Source organism: Onychostruthus taczanowskii, unplaced genomic scaffold (genome assembly GCF_017590055.1).
Source record: "Onychostruthus taczanowskii isolate IOZ18803 unplaced genomic scaffold, ASM1759005v1 scaffold20, whole genome shotgun sequence".
NCBI lineage: Eukaryota > Metazoa > Chordata > Aves > Passeriformes > Passeridae > Onychostruthus > Onychostruthus taczanowskii.
In genome coordinates, this window is record NW_024499240.1 from 622947 (window position 1) to 636416 (window position 13470).

The 13470-nt window shown below is 38.4% G+C and overlaps 1 protein-coding gene across 3 annotated transcripts in view; it reads right to left on the reverse strand.

Annotated features, from left to right (window-relative positions):
• The window catches only part of RBMS1 (RNA binding motif single stranded interacting protein 1), a 142290-nt gene that overhangs the window by 16885 nt on the left and 111935 nt on the right, over positions 1-13470 (reverse strand). For all 3 annotated transcript variants that reach the window (XM_041403284.1, XM_041403283.1, XM_041403285.1), the window contains exons 5-6: positions 9164-9321; positions 5974-6053 (exon numbers count right to left, since the gene is read on the reverse strand). In XM_041403284.1, the coding sequence (XP_041259218.1) occupies positions 5974-6053; positions 9164-9321 (238 nt within the window). The remainder of the gene's footprint in view (positions 1-5973; positions 6054-9163; positions 9322-13470) is intronic.

Here is a 13470-nt window from a genome sequence, read left to right on the forward strand (position 1 = left end):
ATCAATTTGTGACCTACTAGAGGTTAGTGCTCCATCTTCCTGAACACAGATCCAGCCATAGGAACCCTTGTTTCTCTGACCTTCCACCTTCCTTTCCTCCTCACTGCACCCATCAAAGGCGCCAAACACTGGGAACGCTCCAACCCACACTAAAAAACCCCATGCAGACCATCTATTTAATACAGCACTCCTGTGAGCAGGCTGCACAGCATTTGCCTTCCCTGATTCTGCTTCAAGATCTGAATGCTGACAGTGGGGACAGCTCCAGTGGGAAGCCCAACTGCAATTTTTGGCTGCTCCTTCCATACACATGACCTGAAAAACACCGTGTTCATTCCTGCACCACCACAATGACTGATGGTCACCAGAGGGAGGCTCATGAGAAACAGATAAACCTTCCTGAGTTCATCTCAACCTACTGATCTCCCTCCTACCAAAGAAGGAACATCAACCTCACCCTCTTCAAAATTAAATCTGAACCTTATTTCCTCAGCTTACTTTTTCTCACAGTTTTCATGAATATGCAACACATTCTCTCTTGCATATAAGTGCATGCATGTGACAGATACATATTTGAACAAAAGCTCTCACAAGTCCCACAGATTAGTTAAGCAATCTTTTGTAGTACAGGAAGGAAGGGAGAGTCATTTTTATTGTTTAATTGCTGGGAACTATGCAGGCCCAATGATGAAGCAGATAATTAATCATTCAGTGACTTGTATGTATGTGCAAGACAAAGGCAGAGCACAAATATTCAGAGTTGCATTCACAGCTGAGAGGTACCCGATGTAAAAGGCTACAACTTCTAGTGGAGTTAAGCTTTTGCAGCTAGGACACCACGTTTCACATGTCCACTCCTCTGACAGGCAGTGCCAACCAGCCCTGCCAGGGGTTTGCAGGTGCCTGTGGAGCGGCAGCTACTGAGGGGATCTGGAACCACGAGCTTTCCTGGCCTTCACCATCAGGTCAGGGCTTTAGAACCTGGCTGTGCAAAGTGCTGACCATCTCCTCCTGCCCTGAATCACTCTCCTCTAGGGCTAGTGTTTTTATGGAAGAGAGATGTTAATGTAATATTAGTCCAGTAAATTCTTCCTTGTTGTAGACACTTTGCACACATCTGTACCTTAGAATTCAGTTTGTCTTTGTTCAGTGTCTACCCAAATTTGTACCAGGTGATATTATAAATGCAAAAACAAAACTGATGTTCTTTGTTGGACCTTGAGTTTGCACCCTTGACTTCACATGGCTAATTTTATCAACTTTTCAATAAACCCTACTTTCAGTTACTGAAAAATATAACAAAATAGTTTAAAAATACTTTAATACAGTTTTCAGTTAAACTGCATCTTTTAGATTCATTGCTTATTTTCTAGTGCAAAGCATATGGGACTTAATGAATTATGACACTAAAACATCACTTTAATGATAGAGCAAGCCTGTACAGCTAGAAACTTTTGCCAAAGGCTGTGGGAATTAAAAAAGAAATTGAGTAACCCAAGATCAGGGTAGCTTTATATGTTTAAAGAGAAATTCAGTATTATTCTTCACCATCCTAGTCTTCACTTAAACATAATGCTCAGGATTACATTGCTTTAATAATTTATACAAGGTTTAATAATTTGTGACAGAAGGATATTTTGAGTGGTTTTAAGAAGCATTTTTCTCTTCTAATCCTATGTCACTTCTTAAAACTAAGCAGCAATTGCAAATTATGGGAGTTAGAGCAGTAAAACCTCTAATTCACAGATTTCAGAAAATATTCAGAGTTGATGATCTTTGTGGGTCCCTTCCAGGTCCAAATCTTAAGTGAATGGCCCATACAGGGATCAAACCTACATTCCTGGTACCTCAGCACCACGTTCTGCCCAGCTAAACTAATCTCAGGGTCTTGATCAAAAGAATGACATTTCTGTTCCTCTGCCTTCAGTGTGACAACAAGGAGTAACATCAGCACTGTCAGCCCTTAATACCCTGTAGCAGTGGTTTATGTGTTTTTTCTAAAGGATTTGTGAAAGATAATTGAAAGAAAAATTGAATTTTTAGTCAAGTAGCTTAAATTCACTACAGATCTTCAGTGCTGGATACTTTGTAAAGGTAAGAAACTAGGAAACACTAGAATATGACTGACAGAACACAGCTACTTCAGGGCTCCATTTTCACTCCTCCCCACCCTAGCAAGATGTCCAAGGCCAGATCATTTCAAACCACAGTGTGCATCATCCCTGGTGGACCTCTTCCCAGTCTAGTCAAGAACACAGGCAGGAGCAGGGCTTTTACACACTCAATTTTCTCCCCTAAAAGGGAATCTGAGCAACCAATCTCTTTATCCTAAGTGGGAAGAGAGGGGTGGGTCATGGATAACTTTTGATTTTTGCATCATCACCATAACCAGCCATTTACTTCATCCATTACTGAAGTAAAAATGGCATGGGCTGCTCAGCAAAAATGCTCCTTACCTTACACCCATTAAATCCAAATCACCTAAGTTCTTTACCAGTAAAAGAAATATTAAATAATCAATAAAGCCTATAGAACAAGCATGAAACTTCTGTAGCTTTTAAACTTCTATATTTTTCATTTTATATATAAGAGAGACAAATACACTCAGACTTACACATACTTTACATATTCCACAGCACAGCTGCTTTAAGTAATTGTTTATATAACTATTCTTCTGTATCACCACACAGCTACAGGCTACTGTGATGGGGAGGAGATGCCCTTCAAGATTTTGCCCAGAAGATAATTTCTACAATCACTATGGGTCCCACACAAGATGAACAGCCAGTGAACACTGAGTATCATCTTTAGAGCAGGAAGGCTAAGTATGCTGCTGCTGCTCTGCTCTCACTGCTCCTCTGCTGGCTCCTGGCTCTTGATACCAGTCTGGTCTGTTTCCTCCAATTCACGTCATACATTTCACATGAGACTAGAAAAGCTTTAAATATTACATTCTTCACTGAAAACAATAGTTCTTTAAGGAGGAGAGTGAAACTAAATGCAGAAGTTACTTAAAAATTATAACAATCATATAATAGTTATATATCATAGTTGAGAAGGTAATAAAGTACAAAAATTAAAGTTCTGAGTTTGATTTTCAGTGACAAAATGGAGAGGAAGTCATAGTCCATAAAACACAACCAGCTAACACAATATCAAAGCCCAACAACAAATGGTGAAACTAACACATCACTTCTAGGAGTTTCAGGTTATATCAACTTGCAGTGCATTTCAAATTGTTCTCTGAGCTAACCTTTCTTCTTCTTTAATGAAGATAAACAAGGACACACTAAATACTGAATATATTTCATTAAGTTAAATAAAGCCTGAATAGCCAGGGTTTAGCTGGGTTTAGCTTGCTTAGCATCATCAATGCCCAGTCACTCACCTAACTCTGGAGTTGACACTTTTGACACCACCCTGTGTTAATCCCTGGCCTTCCCAGATTCTTAGAGGTTTTATTCATTGTGTCTTCTCATGCTCCAGAGGAGGTTTCACTCATGCTTTCTATAACTGTTTAACCCATTCTTCCATTTAAGCCCGAACTTAGTTAAAATAACAAAGCTGCATTATGAAAGCATATTTTTGTTGAACAAATGTTCTTCCTCCCACACCTATTTCATTACAGGCCCATCTCTCATACCCTCTTCATCCTGATAACAGTGTTTTTAGAGCCAGCTCCCTTTGCTGATTTTAGCCAAGTTTCTAGGACAGAATGTTTTAATTTAAACATAGATCTGGTTTTATGATTTTGTTTTGCATGTGTTTGAAGTTGATCCTTTATAATCCCAATGGTCACTAATCTATTTCAAAACAGTTTCCTAATCTTTGCTTGTTCAAGAGCTTTCCTACTGTCATCCAGTTTTCTCTCTGCAGGCAGTCCAAAATCACAGCTGCCTCATGACCCCACCCCACGTTTTGGCAGACTGCAGTGTACTATTATGTGTAAGCTGAATTCTCTAATAGGCTGCATTATTGGTCAGGTGCTTGCTATGTGGTACGGAACTCTGGGAAGAATTTGATCTCCACAAAAACCTCTGCAAGGAGCAATGAAACTTCACAGCACCAGCACAGAAACAGAGCAGAGGCTGTGGCCTGTACAACGAAATTGAGGGTCTTTAAAAACCAAGGTTCTCACAACTCCCTTATGCACCTGATTATTTGTCTCATTTTCAGTATCATGGAGGGTGAGACCCATGTGACTTTCAAACATTTGGAGTTATCTATTTCTGATTGACTGAGCTAGATACCATTTGTAACAGCAAGGACAGTCTCTGGAGCTGTGTTTTTCTCTACTTGTTCTAGACAGGGAGCCTGGACAGCTGCTTTGCAAAGTACTAGAAGTTCAAGCCTGTGAGGTGGATTATATCTTGAGACCCCTGTTTAGTTTCCACTTTCAGAAAATGGACAGTTCTCTGCAAATTTCTCGTCCCTAATTCATCATATTTTTATATTAAATGTTTCCTTCAGACTGCAAAAATCATTCCTACAATTCCATGCAGCAAGCTTTTATTTCAACCTAGTTGAACCTCATCATGTAAGGGTACAACTCCAGCTTCAGCAAAGACCCACTGGGGACAGAGCATGATTAGCAATGACATGCTTGATGGCTCATTCATTGAGAACAGGAGAATGCAAGTGAAAATAAAAATTAAAAAACTAAAATGCACTAATAGGAGCTTCTGTTGCAGTTCTTTAGTGTCATTACTGTCTGTTTCTACATAAGCTGTAACATTTTTACTAAATGTAACAAAGAAAAAATTATAATGTTACTAAAGTAACAAATGCAACAATCTGCTTACATTTGCCAAAGCTTGGTAACAAAGTTTTAACTAAATAATAACATCAGCAATTAATTCCTGTGTAAAAGGTCTGCAAAAGCAAGGCTAGGGAAGTCAAAATACTGCATTAGATTAGTTTTGCTGAAGGGAGTGGTTTCCTGTGCTCTGAAGCATTTTCCATCCTTACAGCAGCACAGACTGCCTCAAACTGGAGCAATCTTTCAGGGATGAGGCATGTTTGGAGTTTTACTAAACAAGCCACATTCTTGTCTGCCTGCCGAGGGCTACTTTCCTCCTCCTCAGTGACAGGGTCCGGCTGCACAGAACATTTCACCAGTGGGATAAAGGCAGCTTCCCCAACCACATCAACACTGTAATTTGTAAAATTCCCACTTGGGATTCTCAATAAAATGCCTACTGAAAGCTGCCTGGAATGTCAGGCATGTATTCTTTCCTTCTTTATTGTCCTCTTTACTTTCTATTTTACTCAGCAGCATTGAATTTCCTCTCCTCATTTTTCAGTATTCATGGAATATACATTTTGTCTCTTAGAAACAGTTCTGACAAAGCAGACAAACTGATGAGGAACTTGGTGTGACAACAAAATTTTACTAGGCCTTCTCTGAATTCTGCCTTGCACAATATTTCTAGAAGAAGCATTCTATGCTGACCTCCTTCCATTTTCCAGAAGGATTTTAAAATCTACATTGACTTGAGAGCTGCAGCTCCCCAGTGAATGATCATGCCAGGCGCTGCTGCAGATTCCATTTTTTTCTAAGCAAATATTTTTTTAAAAATGCTTCAAAAAATCATCAACAGATGACAAAACCAGCCCACTTTTGTCTCTGAAAAAAGCCCAGTCCATGGAAAAGCAGCCAAATTCCGTTCAGATAGATATTTATTTCCTCACTTCAATTGGGATTACATGGGATGTAAATTTGTACATAGCTGGCATCTTAGCTGCTTGTTTCTCTGCTAGGAGAGAACACTACTAGATTCCCAGAAAAGGTTTACAACAGAAAAGCAATATACTGTGTTCCAAGCAAGCATTACAGCCATCCAAAAAGACAGAGTTTAATTTTAATAAGCCTGCCTCTAAATGAGAAGCCAGATACAACAATCAGTGTAACAGGCTTCCACCATGTGAGCACTAACCCATTCATACATCTTGTAAGAAATATATGCAACATACCAGAAACTCCTGCTGGTGTCTTTATGAATTTTCCATTAAAATGAGCAATCACTGCTTCACATTTTTCTGTTGACTCCATCCTTTGAAAATAAAGAATAATTTACATAAATTAAACACTCAACCAGATTCCCATGTTTGTGATTTTTTTTTTTTAAGCACATTTCTTGCTTTTTCTCAAATCATATTTCTTGCCTTTCCTCTTTTCACTGCTCTGGCTTGCTTTCCCATGTGTGAACAATGGAGAAGATGTTTTCTAAGAATACATAATTTCAGAAAGGTAAAGTCAAGCTCAATTAACATTTTATGCACTGTGAGACCAAAGCCAGTGCCAAACTGAAAATAATACTGTTATTTACTCAGAAATTATATTGTAGCTGTCCAAGCTGCCTCAAGTACCTCTCTTGTCTTGAGAGAAGCAGAAGGACTGACTCACTATCATTCATAATTGAATCCTTAGTGTCCATGCTGCATGCAGCAAAGGTTAATGCCACTCTTAAGAGAGGATTCAGAGCTGTCTGTACAGTTTAAGGGTAATAAACTCAAATATAAACCTGCCTGACTGCATGACCCAAACTGACTTGGCAGCTTTTAGCTTATACACATCATCTCCACTAAATGATGCACCTGGCTCTTATTTAATTGTCTCCAAGTTCCAAACAGGAGCCAATACCAGCATAGCTGTGATGGCTACTGAGAATGTATCCAAAATCCTGAGCAGGTTTGTGCACTCATGCTGTCAGATCTAGACTTGACAGACTGGGCAGAGGGCTGGAGAGCCCCTGCTGGCCTGGGACAGTTCACCTGCAGTGAGGATGTGCCAGCCCCGACTGTCACCTTGGACACAGCCACACTGAATGACTCAGATGTGCAATTACTACAAAATATCTTTTGAAAGAACTTTTTTAGCAGCTGTCTGCAAGATGATGTTTGGTTAATGTCGAACAGGTAATTTCTTTTCATTTTCTCATCAAGGTCTCTAATTCATATCCACAAATTAGGCCAATGGCCTCTGCAGCAAGCAACCAGGACTAAAAATTCCTAAGTCTTGGTATCTTTTTAATTCTGATATCCTTTCTGCACAGGCTGACAAAATACAAGCATATATAACAATGAGTATCACCAAAAAGCCAGACTGAACAAGAGGTTTTCCAAATGATTCCAAAAATATCTCTTAGAGAGTTTTCAGAAGTTCTGGATTATTTGATCTACATCAAAGAAATCTAATTTTTTTTTTTTTTTTGTCTCACATGACACAAACACTATAATTTAGTTTCAGACTCAAGCCTGGACTTGATAAAATACATTACTCCCTATTAACCTAATAAAAGTTTCCCAAAGGCAAGAAATGAAAATATTTATTTAATGTCTACAGGTTTCTTGGAAAATTTTAACTTTAATTAATTATCCAAGAATTTTCCAATACAAGAAAAATGTTCACCTTGTAGAAGGAAAGAAGTTCTAATTAGCTATAGAAGCAATACTTATCCTGTAACTTATGTATACTATATTTATGCATATAAATAAACACATAAAAATAACTTCACTCATGTATATATAAAACACAAAATGCATAATAGAGAAACACTGAGAAAGTACTTTAAAACTATTCTAATTTCTTCAATACAAGTGAGGTTCTGGATACACACAAGTCTTTTTGACTTTTGCATATGATTCTAGAACACTTCCAGCTAGAAAGAAATATAGAAAATATATTAGAAAAAATATATCCTACCATATTTCCTACCATACCACAGATTCAAGGCAGAGGTGGTAAACAAGTTTAGGGAGAAGAGGCTGAATGAGAGCAAAATGCCAAGTGAATTTTACAGTGGGTGTTAGTGGATTCTACCCTTCACTGTACCAAAAAGTGAAAGCTGCATATAAAACACACATATATTAATGAAATTAAAATGCCCAGTTAATTTTACCTCACTTGTTGATTTTTTTAAAGGGGACAGGAAGAAATTTTAGCAAAGCCAAAACTTGCTTGTTTTCCCCTCTTAAATAGTGAATATTGTTCTATTATTTTTTATTTTTTTCCTCTGTTATACCTTCTTGAAACTTGATAGTTCGACAAGCATATGAAGTTGGGGGTCAGGAGGCTGGTGGGGGAGAGATTTAAAAAAAAAAGAAAAAGAAAAATCACAGTGCCATGAAATATCCCCCAGCCAACTCACAGGAAAACCAATCCCTAAAAATTTTGGCAACACCAGGAGATAAATTTGTTCAGTTCTTTTCTGTGCACTAATTTTAGATTCTGATATTTGTTCAAATACAGAGCCACTTTATATTGGCTGAACATCTGAATTACTGAAATTTGATTTCACAGAGATTTTATATTTTAAGAATACCAATTCTTTGCTTGAAGCACGCTTTTATTTTTGATAATAGAAACCTTCAATTTAAAACCTCTAAATTTTGATTGTTTAAAGCAGAACTTACATAAATAAAAACAGCACAGAAAAAACTTTGATTAAGAGATCCCAGAAAAAATAACATTAACTAGAGAAAAAAGTTGATTCATATGGACAGAATATTTAGGAGGCATTTACTAATGTATGGAAAATATTTGTTAATTTTGATTTGGGTGAGATATTTGACTTAGCACACAAATATTTTAAGATGAGATTTACTGTTAAGTGAACAAAAATATTTTCTTTCCCAGTTGACATCATGTTAATGAGCCTGAAAATTCAAAGGGCTGATGTTCAAAGGGCAATGATGAGTTCATTTTCTCCAAGGAACTAATGAAGAAAAACAAAAAAAAAAAGGCGTGGGGGTGGAGAAGAAGGTTCTTCCTTCTGGTCTGCTGCCTGTGATTCAAACTTCAGAAGCCAGAAAAGTCACAGGAGAAGTCTCTGTGAAGCATCACGTAACCCTTGCTTACTGGCTCAGGGATAGAGGAGAAAGGAGAAGTACAGAAAAGGGAAGGAAGTGGTTTAGAGTGAATTCTTACTCTAGATAGTTGTCCAGTAAGAGCAATAAATTTAGATTTAGCCATCTAAGCAAGATGAGACACAGCGCTACCAAAGGAAGAATTAACAAAACCCTGCTGGACAACTCCATTTCAATCCTCCTTCTCTTTACAAACTTTATAATTTCCAGTAATTTCTGCCTTTTCCACCTACTCTTGTGTTTTAATCCAAGCAAAGGAAGAAGGCTGCCAGCATGGCTAACAGCCCCGAGGTACCTCGCAAAGCCAACACCACGGCTTGTCCCACTGGAGTCCCGCAGTATCCTGGTGGAGATCACCTGCCCAAAGGGCTTCAGCATGTTCTCAAGCTCCTGCTCATCCATTGAAAGAGGCAGATTGGAAATGTATAAGTTAGTCGGGTCTTGTTCTTGTTGCTGAAAGAGAATTAAAACCAGTTGTTATTGTTGGTGCCACTTACATGTTGAATTTAAAACAAACAATTGCATATGAATTCTGGTGCAGATTTTTACTTCTCAGGCCCTTTTTAAAGGCTGCTCTTTCCAGTATTAGTGACCTCCATCTTCTGCCACTGCCTGCAGCATTCCTGAGAAAGTTCCCTTTATCCTATTACTGCTGACACAAACATTTTTAAGTAGAGATAAAGGTGAATAATTGACCAGTTTATAGCCCATGTTAAAACTCCATGTTTTGAATTTTTCTCAAAGGAAAAAAAAAGTAAAAATGAGATAAAGGAAAGAAATTAGCAGACACGAAATGCAAGAGCGGTGGAAAGCACTAAGAAAGCCACATGTAAATTAAGAAGAGAAAAGACTGGGATGACAATCGGAAAATAATATGAGGAAAAAATGAGAAAATGGATTTAAGAATACGTACATTGCAATAAAAATACAAAAATAATAGTGATATAGAAGCAAGTGGGACACTGTCATGGCCTTCCACACATGAGCATTTTTGACCTTTCACCAAACTTTTACGTTATACATTCAAACAATACAAAAGTCTTCCAAAAACTTTCTCTAGAAACAGACAAAATGAGAGAGGAGGGCGGCCAGGAGATGAGCAATTAGGGAGAAGAAAAATGTAGCCACATTTTTGCCATTCCCCTGAACTTAGGCTATCACTACTTTGTGTTATCTATGTATGTGCCATGAAATGACACCTCAAAGTAACCTTTTTTGTTGGAATTGATGATTTCCAGTGTTTGTCTACAGACTTCCCAGCGGTGGCAAGGGAGCACCTCTTCAATGCTGGTGATCACTGCCTATGCTCTGTACTGAAGCACCTTCTTCATCTACACAGATTGATGTGACATGGCCCTTAAAGTTGTTCAGAACTTCAATGTCACCACTGTCACCTTGGTATAAATTTAAGTCTCTGCAGGATGCCCGCATTCAGCAGAACTCTTCTAGCATCAGCAGTGATATGATCTGAAATCAATTTTATTGATATACATATACAATTTTCATAGAATCACAGCATGGGTAAGGTTGGAGAGGACCATGTCTGGTCATCCTAGATCACACTGCACAGGATTGTGCTCAGACAGGTCCTGGATATCTCCAGTGAGGGACACTCCACAGTTTCTCTGGGCAGCCTGTTCCAGTGCCAAGCACTGCACAGGAAAGAAGCTCATCCTCATTTGCTGGTGGAACTCCCTGTGCATCAGTTTCTGCCCTTTGTCCTAACATATGTATTGGTCCCAACATATTTGATGGCATAGGCTACAATATATTTTCCTTCTGTAAAAGAGGGCTGACTGGCTTGCAGAGAAGTTTGAATCAAACCAGACAACAAAAAGAAAACCATACGAAAACACAACACTTGCCTCCTGCCATTAAAGCATTTCTTAAAAGTGATTATACTGGATGGATGGTGCTATCCTCTCATGCAGAACAGGCAGCAATTTGTCCTTAAGCCCCCCCTATATTAATAATATTTCAGTACTTTTAGTAGCATATTGTATAATTTTATAACTTGCTATCTCAGATATCACCTCTCAGTTTGGGTTAGTTTTTCCTAGGAGGGAAAAAAAAAGAAAAAAAGAAAAAAAGAAAAAGAAGCATTTGGCCTTGGGGGGAGGTCACACCTTTTAGGCAGAGAAAGGAATTATCCTGTTCCAAAAACAGTGAAAATTAAAAAAGGGAAAGCAAATTCTAGGTTGAAAAACGTTTACTTATTTGCATTTTTACCCCAAGCCTCACATTCAGTTCAAATGAGTTAATATTTTGAAGTTTTCCAAAGAGGTTTTTAAAGAAATTGGAATAAAAGTCCTATAGGAGGAAAACGTTCTTCCATTTCATCCTCCTGATGTGCATGCCTCTGCCACTGGTATGACTGTAATTCCTAGCCATACCAAAATCCCACACACCTTACAAAACCACCTTTTCCAGCTCCCAAGTGTTGCCCTCATTGGCGCCTTTAAGGTCCATTATAAATGGCATTTGATTACCCTGTATGATTTTTCTTTTGTTACCTAGTAGAGACATCCCCCTTCCAAAACAACACTGAATCTATACAGTACACAGACAAGTTTGGGGCTCAAATTATCTTATCATAGGGTATCTGAATTCTTTTTCCTATTAGAAAAATCAACAGAAGGAGAAGACAAGAAAATGGATTCACTGTGAGGCCATAGCTGACATTAATATTAATAGCTGGGCAGCATTACAGTAGTTACATCTTGACATTCAGCTCAAATTTCCTCAGGCAGGAATGTGAGATGAAGAACAGCTTTCACAGTGTTAGAACTGGTTTGTTACTTAGATAGTATTAGGCAATTTTGTTTTGCACCTTGAGATGTGTAGGCTTAACTTCCTTCTTTAATGAGTTATATTAGCAAAAGCTTTAAAGGAGGTTTCAGGCATTAGCATTACAAAATTGCACTTGCAGCCATAGCAAGATTTTTTGAAATTCCAAATAGTATTTGAAAGGAAAAGTTTTGAATGTTTTACCTTTTATTATAGGCTGTAAAATATATTGCAGGCAAATATCCTAAAACTTCCCTAAATAATTTAAAACAGTCTATCAGCTGGAAAGTCAGACTTCTTGCATATTTTTATTTAATTTCCTAATGTTTTTATTCTAGAATAACAGAAAAGTATTCTTATTAAAAATTCTAACATTTGAAAGATTAAAAAGGCCCCATTTTGTTCACAGTAGTAACAGTGCAATTTACATGCTAAAAACAAAAAACCAAAAGAACAAAAACCAACCAACCAACAGGTTACATTCAGAATTGCCCAACAGAGAAAGAAATTCAGTCAAGTGCAGAAACTCAGAGAACCTGTTCAGCTAAGTGGGTAGAGCACACTCCCCTTCTCTCAGGCTCCTGTTGCAGCCCAGGGCTTACCAGACTCCCACATCATCCCGGCACTGCATTCAGGACGAGACCATGAACTTTCCCTGCCAAAAGGGGCACAAGGACCTGCTGTCATTCACTGCACATGCTGGGCATTAGATGCTTGTACTCACCCACCTCTCAGAACACTTCCTGCCACAAAATCATCTAACACTACTGCTAGGGAAGGCAGTGCTGCACTTTGGAAGAATATTAGCAACTTCAGCACTAATCCACATTACAAAGCTCTTGGGGAAAAAGAGAAAAAAGAAGTGCATCTGAGGAAATTGTTCTAAGGAAATTGTTTTCTCTGAACAGAAAGCATTTTGTGATGGAAGAATTTTACTTGTAGCCCATGAAACAATCTGTATTTTGCATTATTAATTACTGGGGTATGGTCAGGTACATGCTGAATGGCTGACTGGAAACTACCAGTGTTTTCCTGACCCTATCTCCACATCAGTCTAGCTCAGCCTGAATACTCCCAGGGATTCAGTTACTTCTGGTTTGATTTTTTGATGGAACACACAGACCACAGCAGACAAAGGGGAGTTTGAAGACACTTCTACACATGTCCATAGCTAGAACTGGTAAAGATGGAAGGCACAGGAGGGAAACAAAAAGCAAAGAAGCTGCCAACAGATGAGGATGTCTCAGTGAAATCCTGGAAGACAACTTGAAATTTTTTCCATCTGTAATTCTTCCAGCAAAATAGTTCAAATGCCAACAAACACATTCCACAGTGCACTGAGGTGGTATCTGCACTGCAGGTGCAAACCCAAGGCCACCCTGGGGAACAGCAGCAGTTCAGCTCTAAGGATAAATCACAGAGCCACAGAATATCTCAAGTTGGAAGGGACCCATAAAGATCACCAAGTCCAACTAGGTCAGGACAGATTAATTTAATCCACTTCTTCACTTTTCAAGGAAAGAAAGGGACTGCCACTGGTTCACAAAAGGGCTCATTTATAACACTCATTTGCAACCCTTACTATTGTTGCCATAGATGCAAAGCAAGACTGAACTTTTTCTAGAGTGTATTTGGAATTTTATACAGTTTGACAGTGGAAGATTTATACCAATTAATGCGCGAAAGACATCCTCTCTTCCTTTGAATAACTTACTTCACCATGCAGCTTCTGTCATGTCCAGCAGGCTACTAAACCTTGAAACAGATATTTGGGTACATTTTGGGAGACTGTAAGCAGCAAGTTAGCTCCTTCTC